Source organism: Malus sylvestris, chromosome 11, assembly GCF_916048215.2.
Source record: "Malus sylvestris chromosome 11, drMalSylv7.2, whole genome shotgun sequence".
Lineage (NCBI taxonomy): Eukaryota > Viridiplantae > Streptophyta > Magnoliopsida > Rosales > Rosaceae > Malus > Malus sylvestris.
Genome location: NC_062270.1, coordinates 39,894,745 through 39,915,800, shown reverse-complemented (window position 1 = coordinate 39,915,800; position 21,056 = coordinate 39,894,745). Strand labels below are relative to the sequence as shown.

Sequence of the window (21,056 nt, the reverse complement as noted above, 5' to 3'; positions counted from 1 at the left end):
TTTCTTCTTCGGTAAGCGTACACACACACCTACATACATACATACATAGACAACAACCACAACGACCACACACCATCATCACCATCATTTGGACCTTCTCTTCTCTCCCTCACCCCCTTCCGATCTCACTCTTTCTCTCTGCACAAACATTATGCTTGTGATCTCCGACAAGATCTCGAGCTTTTCCAACCAAGGTAAGGTCTAAAATGTCCTTGAAACTCCATAGATTGTGTTAGGAGTAGGTTTAGGATGTTTTTGAGTAGTTTTCGTGGTTTTTGGACGCATACTCAATTCGGGAACCATTTTTCCAGATTTTTTGACGAGGTCTGACGACCTTCGAGCCATTTTCCGGCCAGCTTCGGCCACGACACAACTCCTAAACGATACAAGTCTCTTCCTCTCGTGCCAAGCTTCATTTTGGCTTTTGAATCATTGCAAATGCTGTAGAATTGAGCTAGAACAGAGCTCGGGAAGTATTGCCCAGATTCTGCCCGAACCCATGGCCTGAAATCGGGTCGATTTGACCTGTGAACCAAAAACCCAGCCCAATATCCGACCCAAACCTTTGGGCCAGATCCAAACCAATAACTTGACCCATTAACCCAATATTCCAGGCCCAAAACCCGATCTGAAAACCGGCCCAATCCAGTTATCCAAGCCCAAATCCGACCTGACCCGGACCCAGTCCCAGTCTCCTGGGTTGGCCCGTGGAGCACATGCGCCTCTGTTGGAGGTACTGTGCTCCGCTGCCGTCCATGGCGACACTGACGAACTTTCCGGCAACTCATCTCAACGCGTGTGGTGACGCGTGGCCTTTCGGGCAGCCGCCCCATGGCTGCGCGTGGGGGAAACCCAGGTCCTTTCTTAGGTTTTTCGACATGCCGAATCCGAATCCGCTGTCTGTTTTCCCAAATTCGGCTGTTTTAGTAGAGTTTTACTAAATGGTTCTATATGTATTTAGGTGCATTGGTGGGAAGTGACTCCATCCTCTCTAGTTCGAGCGGCTTTCTGGTAGTGGAATACTTGTGAGTGGACCCCTTCTTAATTGCATTTTTTATTTATAAAATATTAGGTTTGCATGCATTTCATATTTCATGATTTGAGTATGTTTTATATTATATTTTTACGGATTTCTATAATTATGATTTGAGGAGAATTTAAGAATTATTTAAATTGCTTTTAAGGAAATATTAATGATTTATCGAATTGACGTTAAAGGTTATGAATATTTGGATTTACATATTTGAAATTCTCTGGATTTATGGATGTGAAATATCATGGATTTATGTGTTGAGGCTTTTGAGCTTTTGAGCTTCGGTGATTGGATATGATTTTTGAGGTATGTTTTTTATGCTTATCTAACGGGTTATCATACAACACACACACAACCGGGTATGTAGACGTTTATGGCCATAGGACACAGTTGATGATATTGATGATATACCCCCAGCTTCATTAGCTCGAGGCTAGTGTAGGTGTGATATGATATATGTATATGTTTCTTCTCCGGCGTAACCCGAGTTGTACAGCTTCACCTTCGGGTGATGGACCCCCCATTTCTTCTCTAGTGTAACCAGAGTTATACAGCTTCAACTTCGAGTGATGGACCCACTGCATATACATACATATATATATATATATGTTATATCCTTTTCTCCAGCGTAACCCGGAGTCGTACAGCTTCACCTTCGGGTGATGGACCATGGTTTCTTCACTGGCGTAACCCAGTGTCGTACAGCTTCACCTTTGGTGATGGTTATGCCTTCGGGCCACTATGATACCCCTAGCTGAGTATACCATTGATTTGAGTTATGAGATTCTTGGGTTTTGCCTCTGGGCGTTTCTGTACCACTTTTAGAGATGATTTTATTGATACAAATATTTTGACATGCTAGAGTTTTTGGGAAAAACCTATATGTAGTACGTTTTCAAAACAGGGGGTTAGTATGTTCATTAAAAAAAAAAAGGTTTTCGTATTATTAGTATTATTATAAACTTATGGTCCACTCACCTTTTATGTTTTTGCGCCCCCTTAGGACATAGTGACGAGGAGTACAACCCGAGTATCGAGACATTTCCCTACTAGTGACCGCATCCCTCCACTTGAGGATGGCTTCCTTTTATGATAATTTGTTACTTGATGCCTTACCTTTCTCTAGCACTTTTGAATTGAGGTATGCTCTAGACATATTCGTACATCTTGGTTCATATTTGTGAACGTTGGATACTATGTTTCTTTCATGTTTAAATTGGATTGCTGTTACTATTGCCTTTTGATGTTGCATATTCTTTGTGAATGTTGTTTCTTGCATAATTTTTGGATTGCTTATTCCCTCGTACCATTGCAGATTCACACACTCATGGCTTTCGTCATTCTTGAATGTCGGCCAACACGTGCCATCCAGGTGTCATTTGGATATCTGCGTTGGGGCGTGTCACCGGTTGTAGTTATGATCTCTGAACACTGAATTTGTTTGTTCCTCACCGAATGCTCATGATCTGTGTAACTCTCAACGTATTTGTTCCTCACCGAATGCTTATGATCCGTGTAACTCTTATCGCACTTATTCCTATCCTTTGCATGGTAATTTACGGAAATGGATTTTTAATTAACCATATATTGTCAACAAGAAGGATATTTTGAGATGTGCTACAGCTTGTGCGGGAATGTCAACTTTAGTGAATATATTTTTCAGAACAAGAATAAAGCAAAGCAAAATGCAAGACCTATTCGTGGCATCCTAACGAATTAGATTACTTAAGGTCCTATTTTCGATGGATTTCCTTTGAGCATGAGGTAAATTCAGCATTTATAAGTTTTCATATTTTTATGACTCGTAAATCTTAGTCGAGGATATATGCTGAGCAGTTGTAGAACTTTTGCAGTTAAAAGTATATGACTAGACTACTCTCTGTTTTATTAAACATGCATATAATATAGTTAAGGAAGAATACAGGAACTGAAAACATACAAGCTCATCCTCTTCAACAAGTGGAACTAACTTCAGAAATCAAGGGTAGTACTAGTACAAGATAAAGAAGGTGAAAAAAGCTTGTATACATCGACACCGACTTCCATTCGTGATACCAACCGAAAGGAGAAATGCAAGGAGGGAATCGAAAAACTGTTATTTGAGCTTTGTTAAGTAGTGTAGATCTGGATTTTAGAGTATAACTTATGTTATAGATATATGAGGATGTTTCAGGTTCTGTTCCAAACCCAAATAGCATTGGACCTTATGAGCATTGGGGCAAGCTGGTTTCTGACTTGGAGGCTCATGACCTGATCAGCTCCGCCGACGAACTGTTTCCCTATGAAAACAGCCGGCACGCTTGGTTGGCACTTGAGTTGCTGAACTAGAGCACTTTCAATAGCCTGCCCATTTGGCATTTCATCTAGCTCATACACTGTTGGGTTTGCCCCGTAGCTCGATATGAGTGACTTGATGGTGTGGCTCATGCAACAAGAGCTCTTGCTGAAGATCACTGGCTTTTCGGCCACCATGCTTGTTATCGTGTCCATTGCGAGTCAGAGCCTGGAAACAAACGATTAAAAGGGTATGGAAATGTGAGGGTTGTGAAGATTGTGAAGTGAGTTAGTCGAGCTTGCTAGCTTCCTGTGAGGAACTTAGAACACTCAATTGGTCTATTTATAGTACATTGCATGCTTTACAGATAGAGCAGATAGAATAATTAGTTGATAAAGACCTCTTTCGGCTCTCTTCAAGCTACTGTTGTCCTTTGGAGATGTCCCTGTGTGATAACAACTTTTTTTAGCTTTTATAAAACCTACGAGGGAAATACGTACAACGACAATTTGAAAGTGTTTCAAATGGCTAAAAGCAGTTTCAGATAGCCAAAAACAATTTTGGCCGCATTTTGCCTAGAAAATTAAAAGTGGTAAAGAACAAACTTAGACTTGGGGCACAATCGTTGCATTTGTTCATTTGGAAAGAAGAGTGGGTGGTATTTTAGTCACAAAGACACTAAGACTCGATTGGAACAATCTGTTGTAGCCACGTTTGCCAACTTGTCATAAAAGTACTCTTGGAAGTGTTTCCAGAAGCAACATGTAACACTTCAAATGTTTTTGTAGCAAACAGTTAAAATTTTCTTTAGGAGCAATTTGGAAGGGTTTAATGTGCTTCTTTGTCATAAAAATATTTTCTATGGACTCTTTGTTAAGTGCTTTTTTAGGAAGCACTTTCAAGTTTTTTTTTTTTTTTTTTTTTTTTTTTTGTAGAAAGCACTTTGATTTGTAATTAATATGTCAAGCAGATTTATTATCAAAAACGAAGAAGCGATTTTTGAAGAAGAAATCCGAAGGGGCACCAATAAAGCTAGGGTTTCATTGGCGGATGTCACTGTAGACCCACAGGGCATTGGCATATTAACATTCACCAGCGGGTGGAAATAGTGGAATTTATAGTAATAAAGCTTTTGGACATATATCAAAATAGATAATACTTGCATCCTCCATGTGGGGATGCACATATATTTTTATTTGTGAATAACATACTTTGACTGAATAAAATAAACGTTAGAAATTGTTCAATTTATTAATTTTCATTTGAAAATCAGTCCCACAAAAAATCATCCGAATTGAATATCTAAATGTATCAAACAAATGGACGGTCTTGACAGTATTAAACAAATTGACTTTTAATTTATTAATCTTACTTGGTACTTACACTATTGATTTGCTCAATATATTTAAATAAATAATCCGATTGAAATAATTTTTTATAAAAATAATCTTCACATGAAGAATAAAAAATTATACAATTACAATTAAAATAGGTTATTCCCACAAAAAAAATGCAAGTATTATCCTATCGAAATAAAGAACACCTTCTTTCTCCTTAAATTGTTACACAATATTATTTAATTGAGAATATTATCTGCATATGATGCTCATTAAATAATTTTCAGAAAATTCTCATGTTTAAATTTTCAAAATTTTTATCTATTTTTGAGCATCTGCCCTACATTCTTCACTATCTAATTAACCCACGTGATTGCCGTACAAGTAAGAGAAGATACCTCAAGGACCCACACCCCACTTCATCGACAAGTAGTAAACTAACATGTGTTTTTTTATTCAATTTAAGAGATGCTAAACATAGAGGGATTTTTCAATATACGTCGTATATAATTTACTTCACGTATAATAACATATGGCTTATATATGTATATTTCAGGGGTATTAAAAAATCTCTCCTAAACACGATCTATTTAGCCATCCAATATAACTAAAATCTTGCTATTTCTTACCAACCGATATTGTTACAAGGGTAATGCTAGTGAGACTAAATTTGAAGATAAAATTTACAAACTAAATGATATGTCACTAATAGGAACGAGCGCGTTTATCACCGCTTAAGTAATAAACCAATAATCAACTTCCATATCCTTTAGTTTTGGAAAATTTATGTACAAATTTTATCTCCCTAGCAATACTCTTGTTACAAACATATTTTACAACGGACAAATGCAATTGTTACATAGCTAAGTCACTATAATTTGGCTAGTCACATTTGGCTATCGAATTCATCATAATCTTATTTTTTTTAAGGAACTTTAACGAAAAGTTCCCGGTACTATTTACTTTAACGAAAAACTACATTTTTACACTAAAAAGTCAATCTTGGTACTATTCACTTTACCCTTTATTTTATCCTTATCGTTAAAACTCAAAGTTTTTAAGCCATTTTCATTAATTTTCTTTATTTTTTATTGTATTTATGTGGTTGAACATAAAACAACTTTCATCTAATAAATAGTTGGACTATTGTTCATATTGTCAATTGATTTTATGATAGAACTTTAACTTCCTTAATTTGTATCTTCAATCTTATTAATTGTATGATGACTCATTCAATTGATGACATGATACGCTTGAAACCTTTATATGGACTAATTCCACATTTGCACAATTTTGACAAAAAAATTCATCAGTTTAATCAATGATTAGACATTCAAAAAGACAAAAGGTGTAATATAATTTCAAAATATCATAGTGCAATGTGAGAACATCGAAACCTCATCATTCACTTTGAAAATCAACTGACATATAGCTCATTTCGCTATTTATGCCCACAAATTCCGACAATCAAGTGTCCAAGCGTTAGTATAGCTATTGATATAAAAAGTTAAAAAAAGATTCCTAAAAGTAAAAAAGTGTGCTAATACTGTGATACTTTTTTATTATTATCACGCTTTTTTCCATAATTATTCAGCAACAATCATGCTTATTCTGTAACTATTGTTTCTTTTTCTTGTAGTGAGCATTGACGCCAAACAAGGATCTTTGACCCCCATTACAATCAAACTCGAGTCATGACCTAGTCGATAAAGAATCATAACTTAAGGGTATAATACATACAAGCTACCCGCTAAGAATTTTGTAGGTACCTTTTGTAGAATAGTCCACTCAAAAGAAACTAAATCAAGATTTGAATGAAGAACTTTCACGTACGATCGGTTCTTATTGCAAATGCACTCACTAAAAGTATCTTAAAAAAAGATGTCAAAATGTACATATAAGATATAACAGTAAAAAAGACAATCATTAATTGTTTTCAACCGAAATACCAAATCTTATATGACATGACATAAATTAATAGCAAAGATGTAGCAACTTCAAATATTTTTTAATTAATTATTAAATGTTCTTTATTAATTTAATTTTTTATTATAGTTAATGTTGATTGTTGAACTTCAATCGGTTCATATCCTGCCTCTTAATTTTTTGTTTTAATGGGATTGCTTCCGAAGCTCCGGAGAGGCAAAACAAAGGATCCGATGCTCCTGGGAATGCTGGGCTGTTCCAGGTGGCAGGGGGCAAGGGAAATTTGAATTTTTTGAGCTTGAATGTAGCAGAAGCTGCGGCTGTCAGAGATGCGATGCTGGCGGTGGTGAATCAGGGGCTTACTCGGGTGGAAATGGAGTCGGATTCTAAGGTTCATACAAATATTAAACCGAGAAATAGAGTGTGATGCGGATATTGATTGCTTAGTCTTGGACATATGGGGGCTTGCTTCCAGGATGCAAGATGTGAAGTTTGTCTTTGTGCCGCGAGGAGGAAACCAGGCAGTTCATGTTGTTGCAAACCATGCTTCTCGACATGGAGGTTCTTTCTTGTAGGAGGGCTTTGGTCCTGAATTTCTCTTTAGCATTCTAGCAGAAGAAAAAAAAAAAATATAAAACAGAAATTAAGGAAAGAAAATAATGTAATAAAATAATAATTTAATTTGACATATTAGGTGAAGAGTGAAATGTTAAAATATGTCAAAGTGCCACATAGATTGTCAAATTTAAATTTTATGTTCACAATTTAACATCTCATTTAGAGATGGTCTAATTAGTTATATTAGCCAGTCGCATTCGTAGGTATAGCTTTTCCGGATGAACTAATTAAAGTTCAAAGTGAATTATGATCGACAGTCAATATAGATGTTGATTTTGTTTGATCTTTATTCTGATATAAGGGTTTCAAGAGCATCATGTGTAGGGGTGGATTTTTTTGTCAAATTGCCATGCCAACCGTGCTATACTGATTTTCTGTCAAATTTTTTTTGCTAATCGGTAATGGTATAGTATTGTACCGTACCAAAATTTTATAATACGGTATTGGTAATGGATGCCATTGCCAAGGTATTACCATACCGTATCAAAAATACAATATAATATATAATTATATGACACATATTTATAATATATATATATATATATATATATATATATATATATAAAATTGTTATTGGCATTCCAAAAATCTCATTTTACACTCCAAACTTTCTATATTTTGAAAGAAAAATACACTTATGAGGAGTGTACAATGAGATTTTTGGAGTGCCAATAACATTTCCCTATATATATATTGTTTGTACCATACTTGACCAATCCCGAAACTACCGAGCACCGGCCAACGCTATACTGTCAAGGACCCAGAAGAGTTCCCCTCCGACCAGGAGGCCAATCACTACTCGACACGTGTCAAGATTAGAAGCCAATCAGAGCGCAGCACGTGTCAACATCAAGAACCAATCATAACATGACACATGTCAATGTGACAAAGCTACAAGTTTTTCTATAAATAGGGGTCATTCCCCCACAATATTGCCTAATGCCATTTTGTGTTAAATCATTCACAAGAACTCACTAAATTGAGAGCTTGATCCTTTGTACTTGTGTAAGCCCTTCACTACTAATAAGAACTCCTCTACTCCGTGGACGTAGCCAATCTGGGTGAACCACGTACATCCTGTGTTTGCTTCTCTGTCTCTATTCATTTACGTACTTATCCTCACTAGTGACCGAAGCAACCAAGCGAAGGTCACAAAACCTGACACTTTCTGTTGTACCAAAGTCTTCGCTGATTTTGTGCATCAACATTTGGCGCCGTCTGTGGGAAACGACACTTATTCCTACTCTCTTCAGCTGTGTCAAGCTGGTTTCTATCATTCGTACACTTTCTTTTGATCAGGCATCCCTCTCCAACATGGGAAGCGAAGGAAGCCACAGCACACAGAATGACACCCCCCTTGCACATAGTGCGAAACAACGAAAGAAGGAAGGAAAACGAGTTTTTCTTCAAGCTAAAGTCGATGAGTTGGAAGCTCAGAACAACAAGATAGCAATGAGGAATGAGGTCCTCCAGGAGCAATATGAGAAGCTCTTCGAGACACTCCACGAAGCTAGGCAAGCTCAGACACGCGAGCTTGTTGCCCCCGTGGAAGTCAACCATCAACTGGGTGCCCTCCAACATGGAGGGTCACATGCATTCGACATAGATATCCCTGATAGGGAACAGATTACCTCTCGACTTGATAATCAACATGAAGCTTCTCTTAACCCAGTTGCTTCGACCCGAACCATGAGAAGTGGAGGGAGACACCTCTTTGCTGAAGGGGCAGAAGGATCGAAAGCCGTCTTTCGCAATTGTCGGGATTTCCTGAAGCAACGTCGAGAGAATTCCATCCATATAAGCTCAAAGATTAATGACCCAAGGATTTCTGAGAGACTCGGTTCCCTGCCACGGCCCAAGCCGGCCACCAATTTGGGGAAGGGGCAACAAGTCCTAGAGAGACATGAGGGTACAGGGGACTCAGAGGTGTTTCGACAGACATACCCTGGAAGCCAGTACAGCGAGTCCAGGGAAAAATCACATGCCCTTGATCAAACCTTCCTAATTCCAAGAGGAGATGGAGATTTACGAAAGAAAGCTCCAGTGGCACATAACTCCGCTTAGGACCCCCTTGTCCTACAACTTCTTGAGGAAGTAAACAAGTTGAAGGCTGAACGTCAGGCTGAAATACCTGACTGGAACCAACCCAGGCCTGGCCCTCTTACAAGGAGGATCCTCAACACCCCCCTTCAAGCAAAGACAAAGCAAAAGCTTGGCTTGCAACTTTATACTGGAAAAGAGGACCCGATTGAGCACCTTAACCTCTTTGAGTCCACCATGGCATACCGGATGCACACCGACGAAGAGCGATGTCTTCTCTTCCCCTCCACCCTCTCTGGCGGAGCTCTAAATTGGTATTGTCGTCTTACACCTGAGACGGTAGACTCATTTGAGGAATTGAGGAAACTATTTGTTTCCCAACACATTTTCCAAACCGATCGCTTGCACTCTGCAGATGACCTGTACACTATCCGCCAGAAGCCAGACGAGTCATTACGTATGTATGCTGGCCGCTTCAGCCATGAATACTCCCGGTGTGCCGAGGCAGACGACAAGACTGCCCTCAAAGCCTTCACGGCAGGCCTACGTGATTGTTTCTTTAAATACATGATCAATGCCAATACTTGGAAGACTTACTCTGAGGTGATGGCGCAGGCTTATAACCATGCCTCCGCCGAGGCAAAGACATATCAGGAGAAACCCCCTACAACCATCATTTATCAACAAGTGGGAGGTGGAAGCCAGACTCACCTAAATGAGAAGACCTCGACTTTCCAAACAGCAGTGGCACCTCCCCATGCCTTGCATAATGCTTCGCCGAATCAACAGACATATCAATTTCAAGGCAAGAGGAAGGATTTCCATCCTCACCACTCTCATTTCAGTAAAAAGAGTAAGGGATACTATCCCGATAACCAAGGGTATCGCCACAATAACGCTCGCCCCCAGGCAGTCAATGCAGTGGGTCAAACCCGCGTCAAGATACCCCCTACCCCAAGGTATGAGACATACACACCCTTGAATGCCACATGCGCGACCATTTACCCCAGCATAGCTCACCTGATACCAAAGCCAAAGCCGAGGCACCCAGATTACACGCCCCCGAATAACGCGGGCATGTTTTGTTGCTACCATGAGCATAACGGCCATGATAGCGAGAAATGTATCATCCTCCGTGATCGTATTGAAGCTTTGGCACGAGAAGGAAAAATTGATCAATTCCTCCTTCACCCTCAAAGGGATAACCGTAACCAACGCCAGGTGAATGTCATATATTCCATAAGCGGCGGCACACCCATATCTGAATCTTCCAATAGGGCCATGAAAAACAGTGAACGAATTCTGAGGCCTGGTCACCAAGTGTTTCACGTGGAAGACATTAGGGGAGGGAAGTATCAAAAGCCTAACTGGGATCCGATATGTTTCTACCCTGAGGAAGAAAGAGGCATCATCTACCCTCATAACGACCCATTGATCGTGGAGGCTCACATAGCCAACTTTGATGTTCGACGAATCCTCGTAGACACAGGGGCTTCGGTCAATATCATGTTTGCCGAAGCTTTCAGGGCACTCAGTGTAGCTGAACACTTGCTCGATCGCTCGATTTCTCCTCTGATAAGCTTCTCCGGTGATATCGTGCAACCCTTAGGGAGCATACATTTACCCTTTACTATTGGTACAGGCCCTTACACGGCTACCATTACCACTAACTTCCTAGTGGTTGACTGCCCAACGACATACAATGTCATCTTTGGGCGCACAGGCATCAATGATCTCAAGGCTATGGTATCCACGCATATGCTGTTGATGAAATTTCCAACCCCCCATGCCAACGGCTACATCAGAGGAGATCAGCTTAGTGCACGATCATGTTACAACACTTCAGTTAAGCAACAACACTTGCCCGGACCCAAGGAAACCCTGTCTGTACATGACCAAGTCACAAAGACCAGCCTAGATGAAGCGAACTTGGATCTTCCTGATAGCAACAATCAACCCGATGATCCTCGAGATGACTCTTTCACCCAGCAAGCCCAACCTGCTGAAGAGTTGGAGAAGGTACCTATCTTAAGAGATTATCCAGATCGCATGGTGAAGATTGGCACCACATTGTCACCACCCATTCGGTTAGCATTGATATCTTTTTTGAAAGAGAACACTGAAGTCTTCGCCTGGTCATACGAGGACATGCCAGGCATCTCTCCCGATGTCATCTGTCATCGTTTGAGTATTGACCCCAAGATCAAGCCGGTGAGACAGAAGCGAAGATCTTATGACGCTGAACGATACGAGGCAATGAAAACAGAAGTTGAAAAACTCAAAGGCATAGGCTTTGTCCGTGAAGTCAATTACCCGACATGGGTAGCAAATGTGGTCCTTGTTAAGAAAAATCCGACCAAAGAAAGTCTTTTGCTTCAAAAGGTCTTGTGGAGAATGTGTGTTGACTACACCGACCTAAACAAAGGGTGTCCGAAAGATAGCTTCCCTCTTCCTCTTATTGACAGACTTATAGACTCTACGGCCGGGTGTGAACTCCTGAGCTTCATGGATGCTTACTCAGGATACAACCAAATCCTCATGAACCCTTCGGATCAAGAACACACAGCTTTCACTACCGACAGAGGACTATACTGCTACAAAGTCATGCCTTTCGGCCTAAAGAATGCAGGAGCGACTTATCAGAGACTAGTCAACTCAATGTTCGCCGAGCAGATTGGGAAGAGCATGGAAGTTTACGTTGATGATATGTTAGTCAAGAGCAAACATGCTGACCAACACATCACCAACCTATATGAAACTTTCACTATTTTGAAGAGGTATCAAATGAGGTTAAACCCCAACAAATGTGCCTTCGGCGTAGGCTCTGGCAAATTCTTAGGTTTCATGATTAGCCAACGAGGCATTGAAGCTAATCCCGAGAAGATCAAAGCAATCCTCGACATGAAGGAACCGGTAACTTCAAAGGACATCCAGAGCCTTACTGGCAAGGTGGCAGCCTTAACCAGGTTCATTTCTAAGGCCACAGACAAATGTGCTCCCTTTTTTTAAAGCACTTAAGGGAAGTAGGAAGTACATTACATGGACTGATGAATGTGCCGAGGCATTCAAAAACCTCAAGGAGTACATGAGTAAAGCCCCTCTACTCTCCAAGCCCGAGGTAGGAGATATTCTCATTATCTACCTATCGGTATCAGCTTCAGCCGTAAGTTCCGTTCTCATTCGAAAGGATGGGAATATTGAGCGACCTGTCTACTACGCTAGCAAAGCCTTACAAGATGCGGAGACACGGTACTCTAACATTGAGAAATTGGCTCTGGCATTGGTCATGTCTGCTCGAAAACTCCGCCCTTACTTCCAAGCGCACTCCATCATCGTGCTTACCAATTATCCTCTTCGACAGATACTCCAAAGTCCTGACACTTCAGGGCGAATGATCAAATGGGCAATAGCGTTGGGTGAGTTTGACATCTCCTACCAACCAAAACCAGCTGAGAAGGGCCAAGCAGTAGCAGATTTCATCGCCGACTTCACATATCCTGTTGACATTGCTTCTACACCTGAAGCAGTAGCTTCATTACCATCGGAAGCTCAGAAAGTAGAATCAACGACCTCAGCATGGAGTCTGTATGTTGATGGCTCATCCAACCAACAGGGCTGTGGAGCGGGACTAGTCTTGACTACGCCCGACAAAGTAGCAATGGAGTATGCTCTTCGTTTCAAATTCAAGGCATCAAACAATGAGGCCGAGTATGAAGCCCTTCTAGTAGGATTACGTTTGGCCAAACACCTCGGGGTTAAACAAATTGATATTTTCAGTGACTCCCAATTAGTGGTCAACCAGGTTACCAACAACTTTGATGCTAAGGACAGCTCCATGGCAGCATATCTTGCGCAAACACAACTTTTGCTCAAGCACTTCCACTACCAGATCACCCAAGTTCCTCGAGCGGCAAACAGTCATGCAGACGCCCTGGCTCGCCTCGCCTCAGCTGTGGAAGACAAGATTGGAAGAAAACTTCATGTCGAACTGTTGGCAACACCAAGCACCATGGCCGCAGAAGTATGCAACTTACAACAGGGGGATAGTTGGATCACCCCGATCTATAATTTCCTTGCTCATGGCACCCTCCCAAATGATAAAGTCCAGGCTAAGCAAATTCGATACAAGTCTACCCGCTACCTGATCATCAATGATCAACTCTATAAGCGAGGTTTTAGCCTGCCATACTTAAGGTGTCTTACGCCTGCCGAGGCGGAAATCGTCCTTCGGGAAATACATGAGGGAGTCTGTGGAGATCATGCTGGATCTCGGTCCCTAGCACACAAGACTTTTCGCCAAGGATATTACTGGCCAACACTCCACCAGGATGCCATCAAAGTATCCCGCTCATGTGACAAATGTCAACGATATGCGGCTATTCCTCATTCCTCTCCAGAGCCTCTTACTCCTATGATCAGCCCTTGGCCCTTCGCCCAGTGGGGACTTGATTTGATCGGCCCAATGCCGGCAGGGAAGGGCAAAGTCTGTTACGCAGTCGTTGCAGTGGACTACTTCACAAAGTGGGCCGAAGTAGAACCCTTGGCAACCATTACTGAGGCAAAGATAGAAGACTTCGTGTGGAAGAACATCCTTTGTAGATTCGGCATTCCCAATGCGATAGTCACTGACAATGGGCGACAGTTTGACAACAAGAAGTTCATGTTGTTCTGCTCTAAGTTCAACATCAACTTATGCTTTGCCTCTCCAGCTCATCCCCAGTCTAATGGACAAGTTGAGGCCATCAACAAAATAATCAAGCGCACTTTGAAAACCAGCTTGGACAAAGCTAAAGGCTGTTGGCCAGAATTTGTACCCCAAGTTCTTTGGTCATATCGCACTTCATATCGGACTTCAACAGGAGAAACTCCATTCTCACTTGCCTTTGGCACAGAGGCGGTTGTCCCTGTTGAGCTCGAGCAAGCAACATTCCGAGTCCAGAACTACATTCAAAGTGAAAATGACAAACAACTCACCCTCAACTTGGATTTAGTCGAGGAACACAGAAACCAAGCTCACTTGAGTAATGTCGCCTACAAGCAGCGCATCTCCAACTATTATGACTCTAGGGTCAAGCCTCGTTCTTTCAAAATAGGAGACTGGGTCTTAAAGAAAAGATTACTCTGCGACAGAGTCCCGAGTGAAGGCACACTTAGTCCAAACTGGGATGGACCGTATGAAGTCATTGGCATCAGTCGCCCTGGCTCTTACACACTTAGAAGCTCCGATGGCAATACCCTTGGCCATCCATGGAACGCTGATCACTTGAAGTACTACTACAAATAGACTCACGATGTACAAGTGTTGAGCTATAGCCGTTCGGCATCCTATGTAATGAAGGCCATTTGGCAATGAATTCAATAAAGAGGTAATTTAGCCAACTCAGCCCTCACTCTTTTACATTTATAGCAAGCGATGCCGGAACCCTTCTCAATCAGAAAGCAATCTGTCTTCCACAGTCACTACAAAACAAGCAAATGAAGACCGTGTCAAGCGCCAAAAAAAAAAAAAAAAAAAAAAAAAAAACAGCTTCATCCAAAAAGCTTCACCCGAAAAGCTTCACCTCCAAAGCTTCACCCACAAAGCTTCACCTAAAAAGCTTCACCCAAAAAGCTTCACCATCAAAGCTTCACCTAAAAAGCTTCACCCAAAAAGCTTCACCTAAAAAGCTTTACCCAAAAAGCTTCACCATCAAAGCTTCACCTAAACAGCTTCACCCAAAAAGCTTCACCTGAAAAGCTTCACCTAAAAAGCTTCACCCAAAAAGCTTCACCCGAAAAGCTTCACCTAAAAAGCTTCACCCACAAAGCTTCACCTAAAAAGCTTCACCCAACAAGCTTCACCCGAAAAGCTTCACCTCCAAAGCTTCACCCACAAAGCTTCAACACCAAAGCTTCACCTACAAAGCTTCAACACAAAACCTTGCTCCAAATAAACAAATTTTGTTCACAAAACCCAAGATGCCCTTGAACTTGTACAAAAACACTTGGGTAAACATAAACATTTTTTGTTTTACACCCACAAGGGCCCAAAATTTTCCTTCTTATTTATTCACTTATATATGTTCCCAAACATATTATAATAGATCCAACAACAAGCCAAAGTCCCAAATTTCATAATGGACAAAAGTACAAGCAATTCATCAATAATGAAGGTGCTACAAAAATTGGAATCTGCCCCAAAATAGAAATCCAACCCAAGAGACTTTTTCTCTCTCTCCCTCTTCCGCCTCCTTTCATCTATCAAATTTCTGCAACCTCTGCTCTTCTCCAATGGAGCTGAATTTTGGACACCCTATAGTTCTTGAGCATATGAACAACTTTCAAGAAGGAACCATTTCTGTTTGAGCGACGGAAATTAAAGTGTTGAAGCTCCAAACATGATAGTCGGCTTCTTGCAGATTTCGAAGCTGTTGTGATGTTTCGAAGATCTGGAAATATTTAACCGTTAGTTCATCCTGAATTTTTGATATGTTATGAAAGAGTCGATGAGGAACAACTTCAATGAAGAAAGCATACCGATCTGAACAAGAGAAAATGGAGTTTCGAAGCTCACAACAAATCTGACGGGTTGACAGACAAATAATAACCAGTCATTCATCATACCTGAATTTCTTGAGTTACACAGCTCCGAGGGATCTCAAATTTGGATATGTTGTAGTTCACAAGCTGAGGAACAACTTCAATGAAGAAAGCATACCGATCTGAACAAGAGAAAATGGAGTTTCGAAGCTCACAACAAATCTGACGGGTTGACAGAAAAATAATAACCAGTCATTCATCATACCTGAGTTTCTTGAGTTATACAGCTCCGAGGGATCTCAAATTTGGATATGTTGTAGTTCACAAGCTGAGGAACAACTTCAATGAAGAAAGCATACCGATCTGAACAAGAGAAAATGGAGTTTCGAAGCTCACAACAAATCTGACGGGTTGACAGAAAAATAATAACCAGTCATTCATCATACCTGAGTTTCTTGAGTTATACAGCTCCGAGGGATCTCAAATTTGGATATGTTGTAGTTCACAAGCTGAGGAACAACTTCAATGAAGAAAGCATGATGATCTGAGCAAGAGAAAATAGAGTTTCAAAGCTCACAACAAATCTGACGGGTTGACAGACAAATGATAAACAGTCACTCATCATACCTGGATTTCTGGAGTTGTACTGCTCCGATGGCTCTCCAATTTGGATATGTTGTAGTTAAGGAATTAACGAACAACTTTCATGAAGACAACTTTGTGATTCAACCTACAGATGATGGTGTTATGTTGAAAAACAATTCCGGTTGTTAGGGGAAATGAAAAACAATTCCACAAAAGAAACATCATTATGATGTTTCATCATTATGGTGTTTTCATCATTATGATGCTTTCATCATTGTGATGCTTCCATCATTGTGATGCTTCCATTATGATGTTAATGCACCAACGGTTACACCTTCTGCAATTCCACTTATTCGGGCCTAGCAACCTTCATAAACAAAATCTATGAAGAAAAAGTCCGGGGCTACCACTTAGAAAACAAAAGAATGAAGTTTTGGTACTTACGACATGGACTATTAGCAAGACACCTCATTCGTCAACTCCCTCGACTAGAGACTTGGGGGACTCCCACCATATGCTACTACGCCTTGGTACTCAAAAGTTCGTGACTACTCAGTGACTTGGATTTTTCAAGTCTCCAACCGAGAAGTTTTCCTCACTCGGGAAATTAAGGGAACACTACCTCAAACTACATGCTTCACTCACAAAGCTTCAACAATATAGGTTTCAACAAAAGCAAAAATTCAAAGAACTTTATGAAGAAGGCTTTGGTGTATTTAACACAATATGTTGAAATGAAGCAAAGCTTATTTATTAATATTTTCGATAAGCCACAAATATGTACATATACATGAGTCAAAATAAACAAACAAAAGGGAGCCTTCACAAAGGTTGCTTAGGGGAAGTCTCAGCAGTCGGTAGAGCCCCAGAAAGAGAAAGCACCGGAGGGTGGTTATCCGGAGCCTCAGTACTTGACAAAACCCCAGAAGGAGGAGGCATTGGAGGTTCATCATTTGAAGCTTCATTACCAGGTACAGCCCCAGAGGACGAAGGCAATAAATGCCTTTGGAACAAACCCACAAACCGCTGATGATCAAGTAAAACCTTACCATCAGATTCCTTCATCTGGTTAAGCTTCCTCTTCATGTTTGTAGCATAGTCATGGGCGAGCCGGTGCAACTGCTTATTCTCATGCTTGAGCCCTCTAATCTCCTGTTTGAGACTCATCACTTCAGCAGCCAATGATTCAACTTGGCGGGTTCTAGCAAATAGGCGTTGGGCCATATTAGACACAGAACCTGCACACTGAACACTAAGAGCCAGAGAGTCCTTAACAGCCAACTCATCAGACCGTTTGGAAAGTAGTCTGTTATCTTTGGGAGTGAGAAGGTTCCTGGCCACCACTGCAGCGGTCATATCATTCTTCATCACAGAATCCCCAACGGTAAGAGGACCAGTAGGGGATATGAAGGATGGGCGCCATATGTTGTCTGGAGAAGGCGTGGCTGTCTCTTCTCCAAGGTTCAAGTCAAAACGACGGTCGGAGGGTCCAGACATTTTCAAATGTGTTGAAGAAGGAAGAGGTCAGACAAATCAAGATCTTAGAAGTGCAAGAAATGAGCTTCTACTGGTAGAGATTCAAGTGTGCTGTGGAACTTAATGCCAGCCTCTATAAAAATCTGCACTCGACGGAGCTTCAGAAATCGAAGAGGCGTTTGCTTTCTCAAAAGCTGGGCTGCTCAGAGACCACGAGGGCCGATCTCAGAAATCGAAGAGGCGAATGCTTTCTCAAAAGCTGGGCTGCTCAGAGACCACGAGGGCCGATCTCAGAAATCGAAGAAGCACCTGCTTTTGCAGCCTCGTCAGCACCTGTCACATGCACAATCAGCTTTGCGGAAATTACGGGCAATCTGTCGAAGATTTCTGGTGAAGTAGAAAGCACGTGAATCTTACTGATCAATCACCGCTCTCCATATGCACCATCAACTCCTCGGGTACCACATATAACTTTGTCAAAGATCTCTGACAAAGTTTAGGCACGAGAATTTCGAAGTGCCAGCTACCCTACTATTACCCATAAGGGTAAAGGAACAGCACCACTGCTTGACAACTGGAAAGTCCCTATGTGTGTCGACCTCCGTGTTTTGTGGCAAGACAGGTTGGCAAGAACGACCAACCTTTACTCACATTCGAGAAAAGACTCCCAACATAATTACTTTCTCAAAAACCGGAGTAGCACCGCTTTCCGAATCTCGAGAGTCAGATCCTCGACGGGATTGCTTGTTCGAAAACCGAAGAGGCACAACTCTCAGAACTTCGAGAGCCAGATTTCCTTAGATAAAGCTTGTCTGTAATCTCCACACGTAATATCAGCTTTCCAGATACCACATACCACTTTTTCAAAGTGCTCTGACAAAATTAAAACACGTGAAGCTGGCAGCTCCCACTACATTGCTGTGACCAAGAAGGGTAAAGGAATAGCATTACTACTTGTTATTGGGAAATCCCTATATACATTGACCTCCCTCCTCAACGGACAGGCAAACCTGCAAAAATGCTCAACCCTTTCTCGCATTCGAAAAGGCACCCTCAACATAACCTCTCGAAATACTCAGCTTTATTTCCCCCCGATAATACCTCAGCAAATAAGCCACACCAAGAACAAGAGTTTCTCATATCATCAGGGTCGAAAGCAAGAGTATCCCATATCATGCTTTCTCCCTGTCTTTGTCTTTGTCCTTGTCCACACCTGCAGGACAAGGAGAAAGAGAGCAGTCAGTCGGAACCTGAAATCAAACCTCCAATTTGGAACTGACTGCCTGGAGCCTTTGCCTGGTTGCTTACTTAGCATTGCTCTCGAGTACTCATCCTCAACTGCTGTCAAGGTCACGAATTCCACCGGCAAATACCTCATGACAGTTGATCAGATATTGGCTCTTTACACTGAAGCTGCCAAGCGTGGATGAGTCACTATGAAGGAATGTTCTGAAGGACCATTTAAATGCAAAGGTTGCACACCACTTCTGCCATGCAAAAGATTGAAGCAGAAGGTTCAACGGTGAGCTGAAACAGATCACTACAGCACGACACCTTTCCATACCACATTCATTATTCCGTCAACAGCAAAAGTATCCCATATCATCAAGGTCGAACGTACTCTAGATTTGATGGACTTGTTTTGACCCTCAAATTTTTGAGTCGGCCTTATACTCTGAAGGGCACCAGAAAACCCTCCAGCACAGTTCAAGAATAAGCCTGTGGAAAGTTACTTCTTCAAAAGCAAAAGTATCTCATATCATCTCTTATCCATTTGCTTCTCCTTATCCTGGCAGTTGAATGAGAGACAAGGAGAATGAGAACAATCAACCGGAAGCCGACGTCAAACCTCTGATCCTGGGTTGCTTACTTGGAAGTTTGACTGCTTACCTTGTCTGTCACCTCTTTCGGCAGATCTCCTAGCTCGGCGACTTGGGGGACTCCTACTATAGGGTTTGTATCACACTTGACTAAGCCCGAAACTACAACTAAGCTTCAAGTGAAATTGATACATTACCTTGTGCGTCAACATCAGCTAAGTACACCATTCCCGGATGGAGGAAAGGTACTTCCAGAGAAGGGCAGATGAAGATCAGACCACACTTTGGTACTTAGAAGTTTCGTGATTACTCAAGGGATTGGATCTTGCAAGTCCCCAACCGAGGAGTTTCCCTCACTCGGGAACTTAGGGGAGCACTGTTTGTACCATACTTGACCAATCCCGAAACTACCGAGCACCGGCCAACGCTATACTGTCAAGGACCCAGAAGAGTTCCCCTCCGACCAGGAGGCCAATCACTACTCGACACGTGTCAAGATTAGAAGCCAATCAGAGCGCAGCACGTGTCAACATCAAGAACCAATCATAACATGACACATGTCAATGTGACAAAGCTACAAGTTTTTCTATAAATAGGGGTCATTCCCCCACAATATTGCCTAATGCCATTTTGTGTTAAATCATTCACAAGAACTCACTAAATTGAGAGCTTGATCCTTTGTACTTGTGTAAGCCCTTCACTACTAATAAGAACTCCTCTACTCCGTGGACGTAGCCAATCTGGGTGAACCACGTACATCCTGTGTTTGCTTCTCTGTCTCTATTCATTTACGTACTTATCCTCACTAGTGACCGAAGCAACCAAGCGAAGGTCACAAAACTTGACACTTTCTGTTGTACCAAAGTCTTCGCTGATTTTGTGCATCAACATTTATTTATAATATTTCAGTAATTCGAAAATAAAACCCTACTTATATTAGCAATGTGACTTTGATCTCTTGAGTTGGTGGAAATCAAACACAAAAGAGTTCCCAATTCTTTCACAAATAGCCAATGATATCTTTGCAATCCTCATTTATACCGTTGCTAATGAAAATGCATTTAGCCTAGGGAGGAGGGCTGTGGACCCTTTTAGGGTATCCTTGACTCCTAAAATGGTAGAGGCACTAGTGTGTACTAGTGATTAGCTTAAGGCAGATGAAGTAAACTTCTACAAGGAACCAATGGAAGATATGCTTCAATTTTACAAGGAAATGGAAGAAGTGGAAACAAGTGAGATATGCTTTAATTTTTTTAGTAAATTTGTTATTAAACGGTTTTCAACTTTAATTCTTCTTGCTACTAATATGTTTTCTTTGTTTGTAATGTAGGCATGACACAAGTTCAATCTTTTACGAGTTCAATGCCTCCTCCAAAAGCTTGAAGAATTGATCAATGAATTTTACTCTTTGAAGTTTAGTTCCAATT

At 41.3% G+C, this 21,056-nt stretch overlaps 1 protein-coding gene and 2 long non-coding RNA genes across 5 annotated transcripts; 1 reads left to right on the top strand and 2 right to left on the bottom strand.

Annotated features, from left to right (window-relative positions):
* The first annotated feature begins 56 nt into the window (after nucleotides 1-56).
* Nucleotides 57-2,762, top strand: LOC126591393 (uncharacterized). 3 transcript variants are annotated; one of them, XR_007612374.1, is made up of 3 exons: nucleotides 57-194; nucleotides 962-1,025; nucleotides 2,037-2,762. It is a non-coding gene; the product is annotated as an uncharacterized LOC126591393 (long non-coding RNA). The 3 variants fall into 3 exon arrangements; XR_007612373.1 differs by having other exon boundaries at nucleotides 962-2,174; nucleotides 2,349-2,762; XR_007612372.1 differs by having other exon boundaries at nucleotides 962-2,762.
* A 149-nt stretch (nucleotides 2,763-2,911) lies between these two features.
* Nucleotides 2,912-3,605, bottom strand: LOC126591390 (monothiol glutaredoxin-S6-like). Its single transcript, XM_050257066.1, has one exon. It carries the CDS (start codon nucleotides 3,521-3,523, stop codon nucleotides 3,203-3,205), a length of 321 nt encoding a protein of 106 aa, XP_050113023.1. The 5' UTR covers nucleotides 3,524-3,605; the 3' UTR covers nucleotides 2,912-3,202.
* An 11,146-nt stretch (nucleotides 3,606-14,751) lies between these two features.
* On the bottom strand, nucleotides 14,752-17,486 carry LOC126591394 (uncharacterized). Its single transcript, XR_007612375.1, has 6 exons — nucleotides 16,376-17,486; nucleotides 16,195-16,292; nucleotides 16,014-16,111; nucleotides 15,833-15,930; nucleotides 14,973-15,657; nucleotides 14,752-14,888 (listed from the first exon to the last, which is right to left on the bottom strand). It is a non-coding gene; the product is annotated as an uncharacterized LOC126591394 (long non-coding RNA).
* Nucleotides 17,487-21,056: the final 3,570 nt, after the last annotated feature.